This window comes from Salmo salar, chromosome 12, assembly GCF_965601325.2.
Source record: "Salmo salar chromosome 12, fSalSal1, whole genome shotgun sequence".
Lineage (NCBI taxonomy): Eukaryota > Metazoa > Chordata > Actinopteri > Salmoniformes > Salmonidae > Salmo > Salmo salar.
The window spans coordinates 91,117,344-91,145,314 of record NC_138302.1 but is presented as its reverse complement, the minus strand read 5'-3'; the positions used below and the strand labels follow the sequence as shown (position 1 = coordinate 91,145,314).

Genomic DNA, 27,971 nt, shown 5'->3' with positions numbered 1-27,971 from the left:
TTTACTACAAACATAGAAACACGCCATTTTCACGTTGTTGGGCTGGTGCTGAAGATGAAGTTGAAAAATGTCACTTTAAAACAATATTATTGCACACAGTGTGTCCATGCAACTTATGTGACTTGTTAAGCAAATGTTTAGGCATCCCATAAGAAATGGGTTATTGACTCAAGACAATCCAACTTTTCATTTTTAAATAATTTGTAAACATTTCAAAAAACAATCCCAGTGACAAAAAAAAAAAACTCAAATGTAATCCATTTTAAATTCAGGCAGTAACACTAAATGTGGAAAAAGTCAAGGGGTGTGAATACTTTTCTGAAGGCACTTACAGGCCAATATGGCACAGCCCTTTTACACCCACACAGTACCCCCTGGTGGTTGTTGCAGACACAGGATTTGCACTTAGTTTGTAAACATCCGATTTAACCCCATGATTATCATAGAGTTGGTTTTACATGACACTGTATGATTATTAAGTCAGATGTGTTAAATCCACAAAATACAATGACCAAAATAATTAAAATGTACTAAATTTAATAATCCATAAAAGCTGGAACATCATTTGACAAAAACACAAGAAGCATTATTAAAGTTGGTTTAGTATATATTTCAGCTTCAAGAGACAGAAATTAATCCTTCCCCCCCATATTTCTTCTATAAAATACCCTTTCTCAAGCATTATTATGCAAAAAATGGCATTAGAATATATTACGGGAACTATGAAATCCCAGTGACTGAGTATAAAATTAAGTCACAGAGATATTTGCAGAAGAGAAAGTCCATGGACTTAAGCGAAACCAAAATACATATGGTCCACCATTGACATGACTGGCACGGGGAAATGGGTGTACGGCTATAAAAAAGTTGTTACTTCCACTTGAAAGTTCTTACTACACTTAATACCAGATGTGATCATGCTGTCTGCAGATATTTATACTCATACAACTAAAGTCAACTTCCATGTCTTCAAATATGATATATTGCAAAGATGTAAAATACTGAAGTCTTTTTTTCCCTTCGTAGGTAATCGTTTTTAAACTCTCAAAAAAGGAGCAGGGGGCTCTCGGTTGGCCAGACCATTGACATTTCCATTTCAGAGACTTTCAGAGAGTTTATGGTGGTTCAGCATGTGGGAAATGAAGATTGTCCTTCAGGGCTCACTGATGTCAGATCAGAGAAGTCTGAGTGAGATAGACACCAGTCTTCTCTCTCCTTGTGTCCTGCCTTGATATCTTGATACTAGCGAATCAGCAGGCGTCTGTTTGTGTCGTCACCGTTTATGGCTGATGGGGGAGGCGGGGCTGTCAGAATGCTGGCACGGTCCAATCTGGGCAACAGTTCTTCATTACAGCATTCTATAGGCGGAGAGGATTAATGCAGTACATAAAACTTTCGATTTCATTCAAGGAAATGTCCTATACTATATCACCTAGCAAGTGATATTTATCTGCCATATATACTGGTCACCTTAATAATGGAACACTAGTCACTTTAATAATGTTTGAATACTGCTTTACTCATTTCATATGTATATACTTTATTCTATTCGACTGTATTTTTGTTAATGCCACTCCGACATTGCTCATCCTAATATTTATATACTTAATTCCATTCTTTTACTTTAAGATGTGTGTATTGTTGTGAATTGTTAGATACTACAGTACTGTTGAAGCTAGGAACACAAGCATTTCACTACACCCGCAATAAAATCAGCTAAGTGTGTGTGTCCAATAAAATGTGATTTGATGTGCTGCCCTCTCCTGGCCAGTTGGTGCAGTGCATATTTCTGCTTTTCATTCAAATCTAGTTTTACATGCGCCGAACACAACAGGTGTAGACTTTACAGTGAAATGCTTAGTTGCCTGCCCTTTCCCAACAATGCAGAGTTAAAAAGCGAGAAATTTGCTAAATAAAAAAGGAAATAACAATAACGAGGCTATATAGTCCATTAGGCGTGGAGGCAAGGCAAGCTTGGTAAAGAAGCTGGGCCAGGTGTTAGTGAGTAGAGGGACATGGAGACAACTGCCCTAAGCGTTCAGAACTGAAGGGACCAGAGAGGAACAGGAAATATGGCAGATGTTCCCCAAGCCCATCAGAGACATTACCATATTGCTCACTCCAATCCAATTCCTTCAGACTTAAACACCTACGGGTAGGTATGGATAACTGTAGGGGTTGTTTTCAGACCAGCCTGAGAGCTACGGGGCCTGACACCGCCCTCCCAGCTCTGCTGTTCTACCCCAGCCTGGCAGCTCCTGTAGTCTGAACAGTGGGTCTGTAATCCCGTTAGTGCCAGTCCAGTGCTCTTGGCGGCGTGGCCAGCCGAGGACAGAGGGGACAGACACTGCCTGGGGGCTGCTGGACTGGCTGGGACCCCTCACTGTGGGACTGAACAACAAATGAAACACAGTCTCCAGTTACTGTAGCATAGTCCCAGACCTTTCTGCTTTGACGACTACCCTACAAACTGGATAAAGACTGAGCAATATGGACATGAGTATGTCATGTGGACACAGTCACACCAGGCTACCAGCAGATGTAGCCGTTTCCTTCCAACTCTAATGACAGGGAGCAGTCAACTCTCCATGAATGCTCTTGGGCCATATCAACTCCATCAATGACAAGAGAATGTACTGCCAGAGTTGTAATAATAAAGCGTGTATAAAGTACTGATCAAACAAATCCCAAACTGTGTGTCCGTATCGTGAGTTGAGAAGGGGTTTGTGCTCTGCAGCAAGGCCGGAGGCCGAGCAGTAAGGCTGGAGGTGTACCAGTCAGGGTATTAGAGGAGCGTGTTAGTTACCTACTCACCTGGCTCAGAGCTGCTGCAGGGTGGAGGGGACCTTTAGAGCAGGACACAGTTTGATTTCTTTTTCGCCTTCTTCTTTTCCACAGGTGTTTTACTATTTATCTGTCTGACCAAGTCGTAGAAGATCTGCAGGGCAATACCATTGTTTAGTGCTTTGACACATTAAAAAGCCCGATCTAGCCATATAAATCCAGTCCTTTAGCATCGTCGGTCAGCAATTTGATTAGAAGTACTCACGTCGAGGACGTTGATCTTTGACTTTGCGGAGGACTCTAAAAAGGCACAGTGGTTCCACTGTCTGGCCAGGTTCTGACCCTGCTCCTTGCCCACCACCCGCTCATCCTCCAGATCACACTTATTACCCACCAGGATCATAGGCACCTGGGAGAGGAGAGAACAGGGATGAGACAGAGACAGAGAGAAGAGAACGGGATAACATCAAAATGTTACTAAAGCATTTTACTGGGACCAGATGAAAAACACATGGATGTGTGTGTGTGTGTGTGTGAGAGAGTTTCTTTCAGACACATCCTGACAGTTTGTTCTGGCTGTCTAGGGAGGTAGGTAAAAGCGGAAACTATGACAACCCCACCCACGCAGGATAGAAATCAGCTTCCTGCCTGCTTCTCTGTGTTTACATTGCATTCCATGCTCCAGCTGCTGCATAGAATGATACCATGGCAGGCTGTTTGTATATATATATATACATACATACACAAACAAACACACACACACACACATTATATATATATATATATATATATATATATATATATATATATATATATATATATGTGTGTGTGTGTGTGTGTGTATATATATATATATGTGTGTGTGTGTGTGTGTGTGTGTGTGTGTGTGTGTATGTATGTATATATATATATATATATATATAAAACGGTTTGGGTCTCACGGTGCGTCCTTTTCAGATGGTGAAGCATTGCACCTGTACTACCATTACTGTACCTCATTTTCACCTCACCAAGTTGCCATTTCCTTCTCATTTAACTTCTCAAAGTGTTGCCATACAGGACTTCACTGCTGTCGCTTGCCTTTCTCTGCCATTTTCCCAACTGCTAATGACGATGACGCAGTAGTGGAGAGTCAATTCCAAAATAATGGATTCCTCGAATCCTTGCACGTCGACTCCCGGTGTCGACTCCGATTCGTGTCAAGATGACTCCTAATATTCAGTATTTTTGGAATGAAGAGACTGATTATGTTCTTTGAAGTAAGGCAACTAAACACTTGCATCTTTCATAGCGAGCTAGCGAGGAAGAGAGAGGGGGAGAGTATAGGCAGGTCGGCCACCAGGCAGGCAGACAGAAAGAACCGTGCACTAGGCCTATCAGCAAAGGCTGTACCACGCAATTCCTTGGCTTGGAATGTCTCGCAACTTCAGTAAAGCTGGGGCTGTCATCAATGAACAGTCTAGGATACTGAGATGAGGGAGATGCAACACTTGGCTGTCACCCAGTCACACACAGTATCTGCGCATGTGTACGGGTTCGCTTCATGCTGTTCACAGCATGGTAGCCAGGGCACCAAAACAGTGGAGAAGTTGAGCCTCGCACTTTAACGCTCTTAGTTGTTTCGGAAACTGACCCACTGTTTACTTTCTCCATCTACGTAAAAAATAGAAATATAATTTGTTAGGGGTTTTTCTTAACATTAAGAATCCCAATTTCGTTTAAACCTTCACACCTCTACTAGAAGAAGCAGCTCTGCGTAGAAGTTGCTATATATAAGCATAGGTCTAGGTTCAGTTTTTCGTTCCCAGATCCTAACTTTAAGCATTAGAGGAGCAGTTGTTGCAGAAATGCAAGAACAGCGTTTGGGGGCAACTTCACCCTTTCTCAGGGTGGTATAAAGTGCCCTCTCCCACAGGGCTGTAGGCCAGACGACAGGAAGCAGATGTTTGGACTTGCTCCATAGAGGTAGCGCTGAAGTTTCAAATCCAAACAAACCCTCAGACTGGGCTGTTGAGCGACGGTTTCCCTAGAGTCCGAGTGGAGCCAAAGGTACGCATTTCTAGGCTAGCAAATGCCAGAGAGGGAGGAATGTAGCTATAGAATGTCCCCAGTCAGCAGCATGGAGACAGGCACGTTAAGCTGCCCGTGTCCAAGACCCACACTGAGACGTACACATGGAGAAATCACAAGTCAGGTATTAGCCTACTACTCCGGCTGAACAGACGAGGGCTTAAACAGCAGGAGTCACAAGATCTCTTACATAAGTAAGTATTGTGACCAAAGGAAATACAAATGAGAGAAGAGCCTTCACTGGTCCCATCACGTCATTCACCACCTTATGAGACTGGTTTAAATGTTAGGAAATGGCCTATGGTGTCCAGGTTCATTGTAGTGGCCAGGTTTGCACTGGTCAATTATCTACTGATTAAAACACTTGCAATTGCATTTTGATAAATCGTATGGTTACATTGTATCACATTTAGCCTTTAACAAATCCTACCAAGACTCCTCAAAGCTTATTATAGTGGGACATCTAAGCACCTATTTCAGAGCCTTGCTGTGTTCTTTCTGTTTTGTAGCTTGTGTCTTCTCTGTGGACAAAGTGTCTGTAATCGAGTCTGGCTAGACCATGAGCCCTCAGTGTCTCCACATTCTGCAACCCTGTGGTAGTAAATGGTGTGTGGCATTCCCATCAAGCACTTGGAGCAGCACTGGACTCACTATGCCCAAACTCAACCAAGAATCCATCGAGAGAGAGTGAGCGAGAGAAGAAAAGAAAAAACAGAAAGCATTTCCGTTGGTCATGCATTCCTGCAAGTGGCAATGAAGGATTAAACAGTCTAAAAAAAAAGCTTTAAATGCAACTGAAAGCAATTAACAACTTATCTGATATATCAATGCCTCACAGGCCGTTCTTAGTCAAACATTTATTGCGGTTTCCCCCCCAAAAAAGTCAAATTGACTACAAAGTGTAAATAGGAGAATTTTGGTCATAAAGTCACTCTCGTCCAAAACAGAGGTTTGTAAGTGAGACTTACGTGAGGGTTGCGTTTTGATTTCAACAATGCTCACTTTCCCACTAACACAGGATACACAACTCTATCCAATCCTACCACAGAACACACCGACAGTGAAACAGACTTTGTCCCAGTTTTCCGATGGAACTTAGGCTTGCAAAGGTTTTAATGATGCATCTTTCCTACAACATCCGAAGATGTAACACGCTTTTCCCAAAAGCTCACAGAGAACTGTCGCTATGTGCGTTGTTGGAGCATGTGTCGATACTGATAGGATCGGGGGGGAAAGACAGCGCTTCTTTCGGATCAGCTTTCTCAATTCAAATCTTACCTTAACCTTAGAATTACTTCACAATACTGACGATGGATATATTACCACCAATATGGCTGCAAATATTGAGGCAGCTTATTCTAAAGCTGCCTTATCACCGATTTGGCACGTCATTGCACACATCATGACAAATTAGACAGTAGCGAAATATAACTACATTTATTGAACATGAAATGTATTTCAATTAGAATAAAATTGACCTATAGCATACTGTAAACTTTTCATATTTTAATGCTGTCGTATCGGTTTTCATTTGAAGCATCTTTTTATTCAGTGCCTTAAGAAAGTATTCACACCCCTTGACTTTTTTCACATTTTGTTTTGTTAGACGGAATTTAAAAATGTATTAAATTGAGATTTTGTCCTCGTCACTGGAACTACACACAATACTCATTAATGTCAACATGGAACAATGTTTCTCAAAACTTTTACAAATTAATTAAAAATGAAACGCTGAAATGTCTTGAGTAAATAAGTATTCAACCCCTTTATTATGGTAAGCCTAAATAAGTTCAGGAGTAAAAATGTGCTTAACAAGTAACATAATAAGGTGTATGGACTCACTGTGTGCAATAATAGTGTTTAACATTATTTTTTAAATGACTACCTTCTCTTCTACTCCACACACATCTGTAAGGTCCCTTAGTCGAGCAGTGAATTTCAAACACAGATTCAAACAAAGAACAGGGAGGTTTTTACAATGCCTCAAAGAATGGCACCTATTGGTAGATGAGTAAATAAAAAAAGCAGACATTGAATATCCCTTTGAGCATGGTGAAGTTATTAATTACACTTTGGATGGTGTATCAATACACCCAGTCACTACAAAGATACAGGTGTCCTTCCTAAGTCAGTTGCCGGAGAGGAAGGAAACCGTACAGGTGACTTTAAAACAGTTAGAGTTTAATGACTGTGATAGGAGAAAACTGAAGATGGATCAACATTGTAGTTACTACAAAATACTAACCTAATTGACAGATTGAAAAGCAGGAAGCCTGTACAAAATATTCCAAAACACACATCCAGTTTGCAACAAGGCACTAAAGTAATACTGCTAAAAATGTGGCAAAGCAATTGACTTTTTGTCCTGATACAAAGTGTTGTTTGGGGCAAACCAATATAACACATTACTGAGAACCGCGCTCCATGTTTTGAAGCAAAGTGGTGGCTGCATCACATTATGCGTATGCTTGTAATCAATAACGACTGGGAAGTTTTTCAGGATAAAAAATAAAACAGAATGCTGCTAAGCACAGGCAAAATTCTATTTGCTTTTCATCAGACACAGATTAATTCACCTTTCAGCAGGACAATAACTTGCAACACAAGACCAAATCTACACGAGTTGCTTACCAAAAAGACAGTGAATGTTCCTGAGAGGCCGGGTTACAGTCGTGACTTAACCATTTTCAGGTCTTGCTGTATTTGTCTGGCAATAATCAACAACAAATGACAGAACTTTAAGAATTTTCTAAAGAAATAATGGGCAAATGTTGCAAAATCCAGGCGTGGAAAAGTCTTAGAGACTTAGCCAGAAAAACAGCTGTAACCACTGTCAAAAGTTGCTTCTACAAAGTATTGAGTGACTGAGTTGTGAATACCTACAATACCGTTCAAAAGTTTGGGGTCACTTACAGATTTGCTTGTTTTTGAAAGAAAAGCAAATTTGTCCATTAAAATAACATCAAATTGACCAGAAATACAGTGTAGACATTGTTAATGTTGTAAATGACTATTGTAGCTAGAAACGGCTCATTATCAGGCCCACTTTCAGCAACCATCACTCCTGTGTTCCAATGGCATGTTGTGTTAGCTAATCCAAGTTCATCATTTTAAAGGCTAATTGAGCATTAGAAAACATTTTTGCAATTATGTTAGCACAGCTGAAAACTGTTGTGCTAATTAAAGAAGCAATATAACTGGCCTCCTTTAGGCTAGTTGAGTATCTGGAGCATCAGCATTTGTGGGTTCAATTACAGGCTCAAAATGGCCAGAAACAAAGACCTTTCTTCTGAAACACAGTCTATTCTTGTTCTGAGAAATGAAGGCTATTCCATGCGAGAAATTGCCAAGAAACTGAAGATCCTGTACAACGCTGTGTACTACTCCCTTCACAGAACAACGCAAACTGCTCTAACCAGAATAGAAAGAGTTGGAGGCCCCGGTGCACAACTGAGCAAGAGGACAAGTACATTAGAGTGTCTAGTTTGAGAAACAGACGCCTCACAAGTCCTCACTGGCAGCTTCATTAAATAGTACCCGCAAAACACCCGTCTCAACATCAACAGTGAAGAAGAGACTCCGGGATGCTGGCCTTCTAGGCAGAGTTGCAAAGAAAAAGCCATATCAGACTGGCCAATAGTCAACTTTGTAGTCAACTGCGTTCTGAAGTTATAGGAGGTCATAGCGATGGATAAACAATGGGATCCCATGTTTAGCAGAAATCTGTGTATAAAGTGACGCAGGAGGACAAAAAAAACAACATCTAATGACACTTACCAAATTGTATTGGTCACATGGTTAGCAGATGTTAATGCGAGTGTAGCGAAATGCTTGCGCTTCAAGTTCCGACAGTGCAGAAATATCTAACATTTAATCTAATACACACACACACATCTAAACGGGTGAATGAGAATATGTACATGTAAGTATATGGATGGGCAATGGCCGAGCGGCATAGGCAAGGTGCAACAGATGGTATAAAATACAGTATATACAGTTGAAGTCGGAAGTTTACATACACTTAGGTTGCAGTCATTAAAACTCAATTTTCAACCTACCACAAATTTCTTGTTAACAAACTATAGTTTTGGCAAGTTGGTTAGGACATCTACATTGTGCATGACACAAGTAATTTTTCCAACAATTGTTTACAGACAGATTATTTATAATTCACTGTATCACAATTCCAGTGGGTCAGAAGTTTACATACACTAAGTTGACTGTGGCTTTAAACAGCTTGGAAAATTCCAGCAAATGATGTCATGGCTTTAGAAGCTTCTGATAGGTCAATTGACATCATTTGAGTCAATTGGGAGGGGTACCTGTGGATGTATTTCAAGGCCTACCTTCTAACCCAGTGCCTCTTTGCTTGACATCATGGGAAAATCAAAAGAAATCAGCCAAGACCTCAGAAAAAAAAATGGTAGGCCTCCACAAGTCTGGTTCATCCTTGGGAGCAATTTCCAAACGCCTGAAGGTACCACGTTCATCTGTACAAACATTAGTACGCAAGTATAAACACCACGGGACCACGCAGCTGTCATACCGCTCAGGAAGGAGACGCGTTCTGTCTCCTAGAGATGAATGTACTGTGGAGCGAAAAGTGCAAATCAATCCCAGAACGACAGCAAAGGACCTTGTAAAAATGCTGGAGGAAACCGGTACAAAAGTATATATCTCCACAGTAAAACGAGTCCAAACTCCCCTCCAAATCTCCGACCACTACCTTGTATCCTTTTCCCTCTTGCTCTCATCCAACACTTCTCACTCTGCCCCTACTCGGATGGTATTGCGCCGTCCCAACCTTCGCTCTCTCTCTCCCGCTACTCTCTCCTCTTCCTTCCTATCATCTCTTCCCTCTGCTCAAACCTTCTCCAACCTATCTCCTGATTCTGCCTCCTCAACCGTCCTCTCCTCCCTTTCTGCATCCTTTGATTTTCTCTGTCCCCTATCCTCCAGGCCGGCTCGGTCCTCCCCTCCTGCTCCGTGGCTCGACGACTCACTACGAGCTCACAGAACAGGGCTCCGGGCAGCCGAGCGGAAATGGAGGAAAACTCGCCTCCCTGCGGACCTGGCATCCTTTCACTCCCTCCTCTCTACATTCTCCTCTTCCGTCTCTGCTGCTAAAGCCACTTCCTACCACTCTAAATTCCAAGCATCTGCCTCTAACCCTAGGAAGCTCTTTGCTACCTTCTCCTCCCACCTGAATCCTCCTCCCCCTCCCCCCCCCCCTCCTCCCTCTCTGCAGATGACTTCGTCAACCATTTTGAAAAGAAGGTTGACGATATCCGATCCTCGTTTGCTAAGTCAAACGACACCGCTGGTCCTGCTCACACTGCCCTACCCTGTGCTTTGACCTCTTTCTCCCCTCTCTCTCCAGATGAAATCTTGCGTCTTGTGACGGCCGGCCGCCCAACAACCTGCCCACTTGACCCTATCCCCTCCTCTCTACTCCAGACCATTTCCGGAGACCTTCTCCCCTACCTCACCTCGCTCATCAACTCATCCTTGACTGCTGGCTACGTCCCTTCCGTCTTCAAGAGAGCGAGAGTTGCACCCCTTCTGAAAAAACCTACACTCGATCCCTCCGATGTCAACAACTACAGACCAGTATCCCTTTTTTATTTTCTCTCCAAAACTCTTGAACGTGCCGTCCTTGGCCAGCTCTCCTGCTATCTCTCTCAGAATGACCTTCTTGATCCTATTCAGTCAGGTTTCAAGACTGGGCATTCAACTGAGACTGCTCTTCTCTGTGTCACGGAGGCTCTCCGCACTGCTAAAGCTAACTCTCTCTCCTCTGCTCTGCTCTCATCCTTCTAGACCTATCTGCTGCCTTTGATACTGTGAACCATCAGATCCTCCTCTCCGAGTTGGGCATCTCCGGCGCGGCCCACGCTTGGATTGCGTCCTACCTGACAGGTCACTCCTACCAGGTGGCGTGGCGAGAATCTGTCTCCAAACCATGCGCTCTCACCACTGGTGTCCCCCAGGGCTCTGTTCTAGGCCCTCTCCTATTCTCGCTATACACCAAGTCACTTGGCTCTGTCATATCCTCACATGGTCTCTCCTATCATTGCTATGCAGACGACACACAATTAATCTTCTCCTTTCCCCCTTCTGATAACCAGGCAGCGAATCGCATCTCTGCATGTCTGTCAGACATATCAGTGTGGATGACGGATCACCAGCTCAAGCTGAACCTCGGCAAGACGGAGCTGCTCTTCCTCCCGGGGAAGGACTGCCCGTTCCATGATCTCGCCATCACGGTTGACAACTCCCTTGTGTCCTCCTCCCAGAGTGCTAAGAACCTTGGCGTGATCCTGGACAACACCCTGTCGTTCTCCACTAACATCAAGGCGGTGACCCGATCCTGTAGGTTCATGCTCTACAACATTCGCAGAGTACGACCCTGCCTCACACAGGAAGCGGCGCAGGTCCTAATCCAGGCACTTGTCATCTCCCGTCTGGATTACTGCAACTCGCTGTTGGCTGGGCTCCCTGCCTGTGCCATTAAACCCCTACAACTCATCCAGAACGCCGCAGCCCGTCTGGTGTTCAACTTTCCCAAGTTCTCTCACGTCACCCCGCTCCTCCGCTCTCTCCACTGGCTTCCAGTTGAAGCTCGCATCCGCTACAAGACCATGGTGATTGCCTACGGAGCTGTGAAGGGAACGGCACCTCCATACCTTCAGGCTCTGATCAGGCCCTACACCCAAACAAGGGCACTGCGTTCATCCACCTCTGGCCTGCTGGCCCCCCTACCTCTAAGGAAGCACAGTTCCCGCTCAGCCCAGTCAAAACTGTTCGCTGCTCTGGCACCCCAATGGTGGAACAAGCTCCCTCACGACGCCAGGACAGCGGAGTCAATCACCACCTTCCGGAGACACCTGAAACCCCACCTCTTTAAGGAATACCTAGGATAGGATAAAGTAATCCTTCTAACCCCCCCCCCCCCTTAAAAGATTTAGATGCACTATTGTAAAGTGGTTGTTCCACTGGATATCATAAGGTGAATGCACCAATTTGTAAGTCGCTCTGGATAAGAGCGTCTGCTAAATGACTTAAATGTAATGTAAATGTAATATCGACTTCAAAGGCCGCTCAGCAAGGATGAAGCCACTGCTGCAAAACCGCCATAAAGAAAAGCCAGACTACAGTTTGCAACTCTGGTCTGATGAAACAAAAATAGAACTGTTTGGCCATAATGACCATCGTTATCTTTGGAGGAAAAATGGGGATGCTTGCAAGTCAAAGAACACCACTGCAACTGTGAAGCATGGGGGTGGCAGCATCATGTTGTGGGGGTGATTTTCTGCAGGAGGGACTGGTGCACTTCACAAAATAGATGGCATCATGAGGTAGGGAAATTATGCGGATATATTTAAGCAACATCTCAAGACATCAGTCTGGAAGTTAAAGCTTGGTCGCAAATGGGTCTTCCAAATGGACAATGACCCCAAGCATACTTCCAAAGTTGTGGCAAAAATAGCTTAAGAACAACAAAGTCAAGGTATTGGAGTGGCCATCACAAAGCCCTGACCTCAATCCTATAGAAAATGTGTGGGCAGAACTGAAAAAGCGTGTGCGAGCAAGGAGGCCTACAAACCTGACTCAGTTACACCAGCTCTGTCAGGAGGAATAGGCCAAAATTCACCCAACTTTTTGTGGGAAGCTTGTGGAAGGCTACCCGAAACCTTTGCCCCAAGTTAACTTTTTATGGATAAGGGGCAGTATTTTCACGGCCGGATAAAAAACGTACCCGATTTAATCTGATTATTACTCCTGCCCAGAAACTAAATAGAAAACACTCCAAAGTTTCTAAAACTGTTTGAATGGTGTCTGAGTATAACAGAACTCATTTGGCAGGCCAAAACCTGAGAAGATTCCAAACAGGAAGCGCCCTCTCTGACCATTTCTTGGCCTTCTTGATCATCTCTATCCAAAACAGGGGATCTCTGCTGTAACGTGACATTTACATTTTCTCCCATAGGCTCTCAGAAGGCGCCAGAACGGGGAATGATGACTCTCTGCAGGCCATGGCTGAAAAACAGTAGCGCATTTGGATAGTGGTCGATCAGAGAACAATGAGACTGGGGGCGCGTGCACGAGCCGACACCATGTTTTTATTTTTTCGTCTTTGAACGAAAACAGGGTTTCCCGGGTCGGAATATTATCGCTTTTTTACGAGAAAAATGGCATAAACATTTATTTTAAACAGCGGTTGACATGCTTCGAAGTACGGTAATGGAATATTTTGATTTTTTTTGTCACGAAACGCGTCGGTGCGTCACCCTTCGGATAGTGTCTTGAACGCACGAACAAAACGCCGCTATTTGGATATTACTATGGATTATTTGGAACCAAACCAACATTTGTTATTGTAGTAGAAGGCCTGGGAGTGCATTCTGACGAAGAACAGCAAAGGTAATCCAATTTTTCTTATAGTAAATCTGAGTTTGGTGAGGGCCAAACTTGGTGGGTGTCAAAATAGCTAGCCCGTGATGGCGAGATATCTACTCAGAATATTGCAAAATGTGCTTTCACCGAAAAGCTATTTTAAAATCGGACACCTCGATTGCATAAAGGAGTTCAGTATCTATAATTCTTAAAATAATTATGTTTTTTGTGAACGTTTTTCTGAGTAATTTAGTAAATTCACCGGAAGTTTTCGGTGGGTATGCTAGTTCTGAACGTCACATGCTAATGTAAAAAGCTGGTTTTTGATATAAATATGAACTTGATTGAACAAAACATGCATGCATTGTATAACATAATGTCCTAGGAGTGTCATCTGATGAAGATCAAAGGTTAGTGCTGCATTTAGCTGTGGTTTTGTTTTTTGTGACATATGCTAGCTTGAAAAATGGGTGTCTGATTATTTCTGGCTGAGTACTCTGCTGACATAATGTAATGTTTTGCTTTCGTTGTAAAGCCTTTTTGAAATCAGACAGTGTGGTTAGATAAAGGAGAGTCTTGTCTTTAAAATGGTGTAAAATAGTCATATGTTTGAAAAATTGAAGTTTTCGGATTTTCGAGGACTTTGTATTTCGCGCCACGCCCATCATTGGATATTGGAGCAGGTGTTCCGCTAGCAGAACGTCTAGATGTAAGAGGTTAAACAATATGAAGGCAATGCTACCAAATACTAATTGAGTGTATGTAAACTTCTGACCCACTGGGAATGTGATGAAAGAAATAAAAGCTGAAATAAGTCATTATCTCTACTATTATTCTGACATTTCACATTCTTAAAATGTACATTTACATTTTAGTCATTTAGCAGACGCTCTTATCCAGAGCGACTTACAGTAGTGAGTGCATACATTTCATAATTATATATTTTTTTTTAGTATTGGTCCCCCGTGGGAATCGAACCCACAACCCTGGCATTGCACACACACCATGCTGACGTTGCAAACACCATGCTCTACCAACTGAGCCACAGGGAAGGCCAAAATAAAAATAAAGTGGTGATCCTAACTGATCCTAACAGGGCATTTTTACTAGGATTAAATGTCAGGAATTGTGAAAAACTGAGTTTAAATGTAGTTGGCTAAGGTGTATATAAACTTCCGACTTGAACTGTACATGTGATATGAGTAATGTAAGATATGTAAACATTATTAAAGTGGCATTATTTAGAGTGCATTGTATAAAGTGACGAGTTATCCATTTATTAAAGTGGCCAGTGATTGGCTCTCAATGTAGGCAGCAGCCTCTGAGTTAGTAATTGCTCTTTAGCAGTCTGATGGCCTTGAGATAGAAGCTGTTTTTCAGTCTCTGTCCCAGCTTTTATGCACCTGTACTGACCTCGCCTTCTGGATGGTAGCGGTGTGAACAGGCAGTGGCTCGGGTGGTTGATGTCCTACATCAGGTGCTGTAGGTGTCATGGAGGACAGGTAGTTGGCCCCCGGTGATGCGTTGTGCAGACCGCACCACCCTCTGGAGAGCCTTGTGGTTGAGGGCGGTGCAGTTGCTGTACCAGGCTGTGATACAGCCCAACAGGATGCTCTCGATTGTGCATCAGTAAAAGTTTGTCAGGGTTTTGGGTGACAAGCAACATTTCTTCAGCCTCCTGAGGTTGAAGAGGTGCTGTTGCGCCTTCTTCACCACACTGTCTGTCTGTGTTAGTGGACCATTTCAGTTTGTCTGTGATGTGTATGCCGAGGAACTTAACTTTCCACTTTCTCCACTGCTGTCCCTTTGATGTGGATAGGGGGGGGTGCTCCCTCTACTGTTTCCTGAAGTCCATGATCATCTCCTTTGTTTTGTTGACGTTGAGTGAGAGGTTGTTTCTGACACCACACTCTAAATGCTCTCACCTCCTCCCTGTAGGCTGTCTCGTCGTTGTTGGTAATCAAGCCTACAAGTTCGTAGACGACACAACAGTAGATGATTGAGTTGGAGGTGTGCATGGCCACGCAGTCGTGGGTGAACAGGGAGTACAGGAGGGGGCTGAGCATGCACCCTTGTGGGGCCCCAGTGTTGAGGGTCAGCGAAGTGGAGATGATGTTTCCTACCTTCACCACCTGGGGTGGCCCGTCAGAAAGTCCAGGACCCAATTGCACAGGGCAGGGTTGAGGCCCAGGGCCTCCAGCTTGATGATGAGCTTGAAGGGTATATTGGTGTTGAATGCTGAGCTGTAGACAATGAAGAGCATTCTTACATAGGTATTCCTCTTATCCAGATGGGATAGGGCAGTGTGATGGCGATTGCGTCAGGTCGTCTTTGAGGACGCGGCTAGGAATGTCGTCTGGGGCAGCAGCCTTGCGAGGGTTAACACGTTTAAAATGTTTTACTCACGTCAACCATGGAGAAGGATGGGGGGGGGTCCTTGTTAGCGGGCCGCGACAGTGGCACAGTATTATCCTCAAAGCGACAAATAAGGTGTTTAGTTTGTCTGGAAGCGTGACGTCGGTGTCCGTGACGTGGTTGGATTTATTTTTGTAGTCCGTAATTTCCAGTAGACCCTGCCACATGCGTCTCGTAGAACTTAGGTGTTCTACGAGTGGTCTGAAGCAGGTGTTAGATTATGAGCGTTTTTAAGTGCAACGTTAAAGAGCGACTGCCTTTAAAAAACACAAATCCCTTTAAAAAAAATGCCTGTGTGGCATCGATACAAGTCAGAAACAGCGATTTGTGTAAATGTTGACTACAAAATGTAAATAGGACAATTGGTCATAAAGCCAGTCTCATCTAAAACTAACTTTGGAACATCATAAATGAAGGTTGGGTTTTGATTTGACGATGTCCATTTGTCCACTAACATAGGGCTAACAGCTGCTGTGAGAGCTCTCAATTCAGTAGCATAGACAGTGAGACAGACCTGCCCAGCAGCTCCGACTGTTTACATAAGACAACATGTCGCACATTTTTTTACTTGAGAAACACAGCACCAAACACCTCAGTTAGGTAGAAAATTGCACAACTAAAACAGTAAACTTCCTTGTCAAAATTACAGATTTCTTGAGTCATCTTAGATTCATCCTGTGGATTTTGAGGAAGTGAATTAGGCTTCCGCGTCTACAGTGTCATATGGAGGACAATCCAAATGGGAATCGATCAGCAAACACACCAAGACTGAAATCAGTTTTTTTCTAATGAGCAACATTAGAAAGTGGCTCTTTAAGTGGCTCAGTGGCTCTTTAATAATGCTGTTAGTCTTAAGACGCTTTAGAGAAAACGGGCCCTGCCCAGCGGATTGGATTTTTTTTTTTTTACTTGATAAATACTGCACTAAACACCTTAGGTAGATGTAAAACTGTGTGAATAAAACCTTGTCAAAAATGTCAATTTATTACAGATTCCTTGAGTTATGTTGGATTCATTCTGACTAGTTTGAGGAAGTGATACTGGCTTTGTTCCTATGGTCTCATGTGGGACAAACATCAGTAACTGCCACATCGAACCACACCCCCAAGGCCAGACCACACGGAACAGCAAGCCAGGGGGGAAACAAAGCCTCGGGCCAGACGACAAGGTACAGCAAGCCAGTTGGGAAACAAAGCCTCGGGCCAGACCACAAGGTACAGCAAGCCAGTTGGGAAACAAAGCCTCGGGCCAGACCACAAGGAACAGCAAGCCAGGGGGGAAACAAAGCCTCGGGCCAGACCACAAGGTACAGCAAGCCAGGGGGGAAACAAAGCCTCGGGCCAGACCACAAGGTACAGCAAGCCAGTTGGGAAACAAAGCCTCGGGCCAGACCACAAGGTACAGCAAGCCAGGGGGGAAACAAAGCCTCGGGCCAGACCACAAGGAACAGCAAACCAGTTGAGAACAAAGCCTCGGGCCAGACCACAAGGAACAGCAAGCCAGTTGGGAACAAAGCCTCGGGCCAGACCACACAGAACAGCAAGCCAGTTGGGAACAAAGCCTCGGGCCAGACCACACAGAACAGCAAGCCAGTTGGGAACAAAGCCTCGGGCCAGACCACACGGAACAGCAAGCCAGTTGGGAACAAAGCCTCGGGCCAGACCACACGGAACAGCAAGCCAGTTGGGAACAAAGCCTCGGGCCAGACCACACAGAACAGCAAGCCAGTTGGGAACAAAGCCTCGGGCCAGACCACACAGAACAGCAAGCCAGTTGGGAACAAAGCCTCGGGCCAGACCACACGGAACAGCAAGCCAGTTGGGAACAAAGCCTCGGGCCAGACCACACGGAACAGCAAGCCAGTTGGGAACAAAGCCTCGGGCCAGACCACACGGAACAGCAAGACAGGGGGGAAACAAAGCCTCGGGCCAGACCACACGGAACAGCAAGCCAGGGGGGAAACAAAGAGCAAAAGGCGATGAAGAGAGTCAATCACAACAAAGTCCAGGGACCCTATTGGCACACACAAAGTTTAGTCCCGCCCCCAGAGGGAGAGAGGGAACAGGAAAGAGAGAGAGGAAAAGAGAGCAAGAGAGGAAAGGGATCCTACAGATCACCAAAAAAGGGCATCCTCCTCCTGAGAGAGTATCTGTTGAGGCCAGTTCTCTCACTATGCTACTCCAAACACAAGGAGGTAATACCAAGACATGGGACTGTGGTTAATGTGGAGGGGTTGCAATAATAATTGTATTATATTTCCTTTTCTCATTCTTTCTGTATGAGCTCAGTTGTGATTACACCGCAAAGACTAGTTCATGGGAAAATGGTATATCGTGCTGTGGCAACTATACTGGTTGGTTTTAACTAGCGGCAGGAGTTTTTACTGATCATCTGGCCTGATTAGGAAAAAAGCTAGGTCCTTGTTATAAACCAAGGGGAACACTGGGTGATATGCTACGTCATCTCCTGTAGATACTCACATCTTCTGTGTCCTTGACTCTCAAGATCTGTTCCCTCAGGTCCTGCAGGTCATTGAACGTGGACTGTGCTGTGATGGAGTATACCAGTGCAAAACCCTGTCCGTTCTTCATGTACAGATCTCTCATGGCAGTGAACTGCTCCTGTAGGACGGACAGACACACCATAAGCTCCACCCTGTCATTATAGTTCAACACGTCTCTATCCTCCTCTCAAAGCCTCTTCATTTCACCATAAGTGATGCCTTTCTATAAATTAATTTATCAGCTGCTGATAATTTTATCTAGTCTTGGTAGTTCTGAGAAATTATTAATAAAAACACAGACTGAGAAACAGTCACTTACTGTGCCAGCTGTGTCAAGGATTTCAAGCATGCACTGCTGTCCATCTACTTCCACTTGCTGCAGAGGAGAAGAAAATACGATATTATTATATTACAGAGAAAGCCCAACACAACATGTTTTTGACGCAAAGACCAGCTGCTAGCAATCAGCTTATTCCTGGCCCTTCCTCCCTTACGGGACACATACCTTTCTGTAGGAGTCTTCTATTGTTGGGTCGTACTTTTCCACAAAGATTCCCTGCACAAACTGGACTGTCTGTAAGAGAGGACACGGGCCACAACAAGTCAGATCAACAAATCACAACCCATCACTAGCGCAGGAATATGCAGTCATGATGCTGTGGACCTTCAGGCCTAGATTTGAATTACCCTGGCTTGTGCTTTTATTTACTTATTTAACCTTTATTTAACCAGGCAAGTCAGTTAACTTCTCTAGGATAGGGGGCAGTATTTTGACGTCCGGATGAAAGGCGTGCCCAAATTAAACTGCCTGCTACTCAGGCTCAGAAGGTAGGATATGCATATTATTAGTAGATTTGGATAGAAAACACTCTGACGTTTCTAAAACTGTTTGAATGATGTCTGAGTACAGAACTCATATGGCAGGCAAAAACCTGAGAAAAATCCAACCAGGAAGTGTGGAAATCTGAGGTTTGTAGTTTTTCAAGTGATTCCCTATCCAGTATACAGTGACTTAGGGTTAATTTTACACTTCCTAAGGCTTCCACTAGATGTCAACAGTCTTTAGAACGTTGTTTCATGCTTCTACTGTGAATATGGAGCGAACAAGAGGGCCTGGAAGTTGATGAGTGAGAAAGTTACATGAGCTCAGAGGCGCGCACTCACGTGAGAGTTAGCTGTGTTCCTTTTCTTTTCTGAAGACATTGGAATTGTCCGGTTGGAATATTACTGAAGATTTATGTTAAAAACGTTCTAAAGATTGATGCTATACATCATTTGACATATTTCTACAAACGTAAATATAACTTTTTTTGACTTTTCGTCGTGACATTTGCGCGCGCTTCCTGCATTTGGAGTAGTGGACTGAACGCGCGAACAAAAGGAGGTATTTGGACATAAATGGACTTTATCGAACAAAACAAACATTTATTGTGGACCTGGGATTCCTGGGAGTGCATTCTGATGAAGATCATCAAAGGTAAGTGAATATTTATAATATTATTTCAGAGTTTTATTGACTCCACAAAATGGCGGGTTTGGTTTCGTGTCTGAACGCTGTACTCAGATTGCAAAATTTGCTTTCGCCGTAAAGCTTTTTTGAAATCTGACACAGCGGTTGCATTAAGGAGAAGCGTATCTATAATTCTTTAAATAACTGTTGAATATTTTATCAACGTTTATGATGAGTATTTCTGTAAATTGATGTGCTCATTCACCGGAAGTTTTGGAAGGCAAAACATTTCTGAACATTACACGCCAATGTAAAATGGGGTTTTTGGATATAAATATGAACTTTATCGAGCAAAACATACATTTATTGTGTAACATGAAGTCCTATGAGTGCCATCTGATGAAGATCAAAGGTTAGTGATTAATTTTAGCTGTATTTCTGGTTTTTGTGACGCCTCTCCTTGCTTGGAAAATGGCTGTGTGGTTTTTCTTGTTTAAGTGCTGTCCTAACATAATCTAATGTTATGCTTTCGCTGTAAAGCCTTTTTGAAATCGGACATGGTGGTTGGATTAACGAGAAGTGTATCTTTAAAATGGGATATAATAGTTGTATGTTTGAGAAATTTGAATTATGAGATTTTTGTTGTTAGCGTCCCACATACCCCAGAGAGGTTAAGAACAAATTCTTATTTATTTACAATGACGGCCTGACCCCGGCCAAACCCGGATGACGCTGGGCCAATTGTGCGTCGCCCTATGGGACTCCCAATCACGGCCGGATGTGGTACAGCCTGGATTAGAACCAAGGACTGTAGTGACGCCTCTTGCACCGAGATGCAGTGCCTTAGACCTCTGCGCCACTCGGTAGCTAGTTGGTACACAAATAAAAGACAGACAGCTGGACTGAGCACTAAGCAGACAGCTTTATGCTGTCACCCAGACTCACATCTGTTTAGCTATAGCACACAGTGGGTTTTCAAAAGACCATAGAGTTAAGTCTGCTTTATGCTTTCTTTTTTACCAAGGAAAATCTGGTATCGTTGTATCGCGGCAACAGTAGCAGGAACAGAGTGGTCGGGCCCAGAGTAAAATACTCACCAGAGCGGACTTGCCCACGCCTCCCGAGCCTAGCACCACTAGCTTGTATTCACGCATGGCGGTATCTCTTCACGGGACAGCCCAACAGTCTGCACAGACAAGAGAAAAAGACAGAGAAGTATTGTAAAACAGAGTTTTCCCTAGTAAGATCGTAGGCATTGGTTTTAGTATGGTTGGGACAAGTAGCAACATAACAATGGGAACATCCATTAGTGGAGCTCCAGAGCGGAGGTGGTGAGGAGTATATGACCCCAGATGACCCCACCCTTTAGCTAACACAAACCAGCTGTGGGTGTGAATGGAAATGCTTGGGTTTTAGGCCGCCTGCTCCTATGACACAACCATCTGGCCGTTATGCATGCAGGCAGCACACCCCGTAAGATTCAGTTTATGAATACAGTAACTGAAATCCATTGCCGTACGTCACATGGGCTTGACAACTGGGTCTATATGCAGGCCTATATTTCTGCTAAAGTAAAGCGAAGAGGCTAGCTGGCAAAATCTGTTGGCAGATAGTCGAGCGTTGGGCCAGTAACTGAAAGGCTGCTAGTTTGAATCCCGAGCTAACAAGGTGAAAAATCTTTAGTTCTGCCCTTTAGCAAGGCACTTAACCGCCCACAACAGCAGCTCCCCGGGCATCCAACGTGACAGCCCCTGCACCTCTCCAATTCAGAGGGGTTGGGTTAAAAGCGAAAGTTAAGTTTCGGTTGGGCCTTGTGTGCGCAATAATAAATGAATAATAAATGAATAATAATAAATGAATACTTAATTATTGTCAATGTAGAAGCGCAACACCACCCATCTGGGTTGCTCCTCGTGTCCTTCTTTTGACAGCACAAGCCCTCTAGGACTAAACACTGAGGGGAGGGGAGCTCCTTGACCTTCAGCACCCGACACAGTCTCATTGGATATGCGACCAATCAATCATTTAAGGATATACTAAATCCTCCTCCCCCTACAGGAGGTACGTTATTTTGGGGGGGGGGGGCGAGAACAAGGGAAAGCGCACACACCTACGCTCTTCTGAGAAGAAACAGTCTACCCGTCAGTGGAGTTTCTGTTCCACACATCGTAGTCCTCATGAGCCATGCGAAAACTGTAATCCTTATAAAAGCAGAGGGGGACAGAGACTTAGCTATTAGGATTATTATCGCTGAGGCATGCTGAAGATGTGGATTTAATGTCACTGGTAGCGTAATACACTTTTCAGTTCAAATGATGTGTGAAAAACTGTCAACTAACACTAGGCCTACTTTCAAATAGATGAGACCAAATAAAATAAAATTTCATTCGTCACATAATTCGCCCTAATACAAAAGGTGTAGACCTTAACGTGAAATGCTTACATGCCCTTAACCAACAATGCAGTTAAGAAAAATAAGTGTCAAGAAAATATAAACGAAATAAATTACAGTAAAAAAACAACAATAATGAGGCTATATACTGGGGGTACAGGTACCGAGTCAATGTGCGGGGGTAAAGGTTAGTCGAGGTAATATGTACATGTAGGTAGGGGTAAAGTCACTATGCATAGATAATCATAAGAAAGTCTCCTCCAGTACTGATGCTTCCTGACTGCACTCCCAGCTTTCATACTGGGACGACCTACTGACTCCACTCCCAGCTTTCATACTGGGACGACCTACTGACTCCACTCCCAGCTTTCATACTGGGACGACCTACTGACTCCACTCCCAGCTTTCATACTGGGACGACCTACTGAAGTCCCTCAACTGCATACACGTGCACTGCAGGCCATGTAAGGACATCTATTTAACAACCTCAATCTCTCTCTCTCTCTACTCGTCCTCAATATATCTCTCATCACAAAACAAATAGCCTAAAGAGCACAGGTGGTTGGTGGCACCTTAATTGGGGAGGACTGACTGGTGGTAATGACTGGAGCGGAATAGGTGGAATGGTATCAAATACATCAAACACATGGTCTCCATGCCATTCACGCTGTTCCAGACATCATTATGAGCCGTCATCCCCTCAGCAGCCTCCACTGCTTAACAGTCTTTCCCCTCACAGTAACTAAGAAATAAGGAGAGTGAGCCACGCACCACAAACATGCTGAAACCATGACATCACCAACATATAACTCACTCTATGGACAGAGGTACATCTCCATGCAAGGCTTAAACTGGGAAGACGAGTTGCACAGACAATGTCTTAGCTATGTCACAAATTAGTCAAAACAGTATACAAATTATTGGTGGACACAATTCAAATTTCATTAATAGCCACACTGTAGTAGTAGATAGGTACTCTGACATTTAGCCTAGACTTCAGCAGGCTATTTGGAGTGGGGGGGATTTCCTATGATGTTGCTGGTAATCCAGTGACAATGATAGTGAAGCTGTCACTGCGCCTGACTCAGCAGCACACTGACTGGCAGGTTCCTCTTTCTCTCCAGACCAGCAGAAACCACACTCCTATAATTTGAGGCACCACTTTGCACTTACATAGCAAGTATCTGTTCATTACACTCCCCTTTTACCCTCTGCTAGCAAAGCTAGCACTGAATACGGTTGGAGTCAGAAGAATTATGGTCAACCACTTGTGGTTCAGGAATTAATGGTGCTAAAGAATGGGCAAAATCTACAAACTGATATTATTCAAATTGCCACGATAAGGTCACGTCTTCCATTATTACTCATTCAAACAACTTCACCCTGAAATCCCCCTACTAAGATGTCAGGAAATTACAGAAAAATACCCCACACAGTCAGCAGCAACCAGAGAGACAAAATCACAAGGTTAGATGAGCAGAGAATTTATCCTATTATGAGCTAGTTTTTATTTGCACAATTCCATACTGGCCCTTTGTTTTTGACAAGAGAAGAGTCCCATGGTAATCCTGTGAAAAATGGGATTAGCATAAATTAACATTGAAACATTTGCCTGAAGCGTTAGCCCAGATGTCCTTCTCTGTCGTCTCGGCTACATTCTAATGTGGTGACTATCTTCTGGCTAACAGCAAGTCATTAATTGAATTTAAACCAAAGCTGCAACAACTGTTGGAAGTAAACTTGTGAGTTGAGTCAGGGTCTAAGCAAACTGCTGATGCAATCACTGACTGAGTGAAACTGCCAGTTGAAACTACCACAACACAAAACCCACATGGAAATTTGACATATTTGTACATCACTGGTTAGAGGACAACCTGTAGAACACAGTCAGCAAAAAATTTAGATACAGAGATCCTCAAAACAGAGAGAGAAATGCAACACTCTTGTCATTCACTCATCGATTATCAAGTTGAAATCAATTGTTTGAGATGGGGAGATGAGGTTGTATGTCCTGTTAAAACTATCACATCTCCTGCCTCCCGAGTGGCGCAGCGCTCTAAGGCGTAGCATCGCAGTGCTTGAGGCGTCACTACAGACCCAGGATCGATCCCAGGCTGTGTCACAACCGGCCGTGACCGTGAGTCCCATAGGGCGGCGCACAATTGGCCCAGGGTCGTCCGGGTTAGCGGGGTAAAAGTAGCCTATACTATACATTGAATTTTTTTCTAATTAATCTTTACTTAACATGATAGTAAATCAAGTAAACGTACAGATTTGTTCAATATTGACACATTTCTCCCTAGTTTAACCATTTAGAGATGTTGAAATAATGCGCTCTAGAAAGAGTTTTCCAAAGGGACCGTGCAGCAGCCCATTCATTGACTTCCCTACTGTAATCCCTGCCAGTGACACCCACCTAGCTGTTTTACAGCAGCGAGTATCTTGGCTACATCAGGAGAACCAACAGACATCCACATGTCAACCTAAACATAATTGTTATGATGCTATGATCTGGCCTCTTGCACCGTGGTCAGTTAACATCCCATGAGCGGACAAACAGATAACTAACAAGTCAAGTACTACAGACTAACAAGGTAATTTCTCTAGCTAGCGTCAACTGTTCGCAAGTCAAACTAACGGTACCTAACTATTTAGAATAAACTTGATTAACTCAAATTAATACATAACGAACGTTAGCTATACATACGGTAACTAGCAAGCACACTTGTATCGTAGCCTTCAAGTAGGTCTAAAACGAATTCAAAATACAAATGCCAGCTAATGTTACCTAACTAGCTTAGTAATAGCTTGCTAGTACGCTAATAGTTAGCAAACTAGCACGCGACTGATGATTGGTCGACGCTTCACGAGTTAACGTAGCTAACTGTATCTCCCTGCATTCCTGTGCCTCTGTACACAATACAAAATATAGTACACATCTTTGGATAAAGTTATTCTATTTTAAATACATTCCACGTTTGTTAGCTATCTTATCTAGTAACATATGTTTTCCACAACCCTATAGTTAGCTAGCCTTCTGACTGTTAGCTACCTGCCCTTCCGCCTGGCCTTGACTAAAATGGGAGTGCACTGCATACAGCTTCTAGTGGGCGTTTAAATTCCTCATCTCAGTAGCTAAATGCAGCATATTCACTGACAATGTGTCATGTTTTTCTTTCTAACTTACATAAAATTGTTGCACCGACATTTTTTACGCAAGTGGCTTTTTTTACGGCCAAATAAAGTAAGCCTTTTTACTCTCACCGTTTCTCGCTCCACTCCGCCAGTCTGTGTATATCCAAAGACGTTGGATAAATGAAGATGGCTCACTCAGGCCATTTACCATAGGTAAAAAATGTGTCAGTTCCTGTCTACTTAAAGGGGTGTCTCTTCCATAGAAACCAACGTGTACTTGCTGTCATTGACTTCCATTGAAACAATAAATGAGAAAGTGGGATGTCTCGCTTCCTTTTGCGTCTCTGATATCCCCGGTACGGCCCCGGTGCGCAGGAGACGTCATTCCTATCTATTTCTCGGTTTTCTTATAATGGAAATGTGAAATGTTGCACGTGTTCCGTTTGTGGTAGCAGTGTATGTGCCATATAAGGAACAAAAACGTATCTTTTTTTATAATCAACATGGCCCCTTGGCCCATGACAGTCCCTGGCAAACCCAATCAGTAAACTCGGCAAAAAGCATTTAAGCAAATATGTCAACCTTATTATCAAACCATCTCTGTTAATTTGACCCTCCTTTGACTTCCTCCTCACAGACTGGGTCACGGCACCTATGTAACTGACTGTGTGAACCAAGCTCGTTTTGAACATTGACAATAGAGTCAAATTGGTGCAAGAGTTAGAGGCACACCCACACATTGTGTGCAGATGCATGTTAAAAGTTTTTGAGAGAATGGAGATGGCATGTGACAACGGTGACTGACAACTTTCTATCATGCTCCTCCAAGAACAGAAACATTTTTTTCCAACTGTTATTGGGCTGCATTGCCTTTACAGAACCCCATTTCAGATTTCCTGTAGCTGAGGACAGGTTTGTGTTTTGTGTAAATGAAGGAAGAAAAATGCTCACATGAGTTAGTCTCCAACAACCCCTGGTAGTCAATGTTCACTGAAAAGAAAACTGTGAGACATGGACAACTCTTTCAGGATATCTAGTGTATACTGCCCTCTAGAGGGTGACATGTTTTAGGTTTTATGGTTTTATGCCTTGAGAGTTCTCCAGGCTGAGACAGCAGTCTCTTGAATAACATAAGCAACACAACACCAAAGCAAATGGTGTAAAAAATACACACTGAGGTTACATAAGATCAAGTGGTATGGTGAGGGTGGCCACCACCTAGTATTGAAAACTTAGATGAAAAGCTACTGAGGATGATAGCGGACTATATTGCCACTCCTATTTGGCATATCTTTAATCTGAGTCCTGGAGGGAAGCAAAAGTCATTCTGCTACCTAAGAATGGTAAAGCACCCTTTACCTTTGTTTGACCAGATACAATACCATTTCACTGTAAACCATGTACTGCACTGACACAAATGGCTGATGATTGGTTGGAATAAATTGATATTAAGAAGATTTTGGGAGCTGTACTGTTAGATTTCAGTGCAGCCTTTGATATTATTGACCATAACCTGTTATTGAAAAAACGTACAGTATGTGTTATGGCTTTTCAACCTCTGCCATATCGTGGATTCAGAGCTATCTATCTAATAGAACATAGAGTTTTCTTTAATGGAAGCGTCTCTAATGTTAAACATGTAAAGCGTGGTGTACTGCAGGTGAGCTCTCTTGGCCCTCTAATGTTCTCTATTTTTACTAATGACCTACCACTAGCCTTAATAAGTAAAGCGTGTATGTCTATGGATGCTGATGATTAATTATTGTACACGTCAGCAACCACGACTAGTGAAATCACTGCAACCCTAAACAAAGAGTTGCAGTCAGTTTTAGACTGGGTGGCCAGTAATAAACTGGTCCTGGACATCTCTAAAACACTGTATTTGGTACAAAACATTCCCTAAGTTCTAGACCTCATCTGAATCTCATAATGAATAATGTGACTGTTGAGCAAGTTGAGGAGACTAAATTACTTGGTGTTACCTTGGAATGTAAACTGTCATGGTCAAAACATATTGATTCAATGGTTGTAAAGATGGGGAGAAGTCTGTCCTTGATAAAGAGATGCTTTGCTTTTTTGACACCACAAATCAAGTTTTGCAGGCTCTAGTTTTATCTTATCTTGATTATTGCCTAGTCATATGGTCAGGTGCTGCAAAGAAAGACCTAGCAAACTGTTTGCTGGCCCAGAACAGAGCAGCATGTCTTGGTCTTCATTGTAATCAGAAGGCCAATATCAATACTATGCATGCCAATCTCTCTTGGCTAAAAGTATATAGGCTGAATGCATCGCTTCTTTGTTTTTCTAAGAAACAAAGTGTTGAAAATTCCAAATAGTTTGCAGTCAACTTACAACACTGACACACAAGACATGCCACCAGGGTTCTTTACACAGTCCATAACGTACGTACAGTATTATATAGAGCCATGATTGCATGGAACTCCCATCTCAGATTGCTCAAGTGAACAGCAAACCTGGCTTTCAAAAACAGATAAAGCAACACCTCACGGCACAATGCAATCCCCTATTTGACCTAAATATTTTGTGTATATTGACATATATACTGAGTGTACAAAACATTAAGTTCACCTTCCTAGTATTGCCGTCAGAACAGACTCAATTCATGAAGACATGGACTCTACAAGGTGTCGAAAGCATTCCACAGGGATGCTGGCCCATGTTGACTCCAATGCTTCCCACAATTGTGTCAAGTCAGCTGGATGTCCTTTGGGTGGTGGACCATTCTTGATACGCAAGGGAAACTGTTGAGCATGAAAAACCCAGCAGCGTTGCAGTTCTTGACACAAACCAGCGCGCCTGGCACT

The 27,971-nt window shown here is 43.4% G+C and overlaps 1 protein-coding gene across 4 annotated transcripts; it reads right to left on the bottom strand.

The window, feature by feature from the left end:
- Positions 1-520: 520 nt before the first annotated feature.
- Positions 521-25,454, bottom strand: LOC106566052 (ras-related protein Rap-1A). Of its 4 annotated transcripts, XM_014133862.3 has the most exons (9): positions 25,276-25,446; positions 21,730-21,820; positions 20,717-20,805; positions 18,675-18,743; positions 18,489-18,545; positions 18,147-18,287; positions 3,050-3,193; positions 2,815-2,938; positions 521-1,358 (listed from the first exon to the last, which is right to left on the bottom strand). In XM_014133862.3, the coding sequence occupies exons 3-8, from the start codon at positions 20,771-20,773 to the stop codon at positions 2,849-2,851; spliced, it is 558 nt and encodes a 185-aa protein (XP_013989337.1). In that variant the 5' UTR covers positions 20,774-20,805; positions 21,730-21,820; positions 25,276-25,446; the 3' UTR covers positions 521-1,358; positions 2,815-2,848. The 4 variants fall into 4 exon arrangements, with proteins under 4 accessions (XP_013989337.1, XP_013989338.1, XP_013989335.1 ...); XM_014133863.3 differs by lacking the exon at positions 21,730-21,820 and having other exon boundaries at positions 2,807-2,938; positions 25,276-25,454; XM_014133860.3 differs by lacking the exon at positions 21,730-21,820 and having other exon boundaries at positions 25,276-25,454.
- Between the last annotated feature and the right edge of the window lie 2,517 nt (positions 25,455-27,971).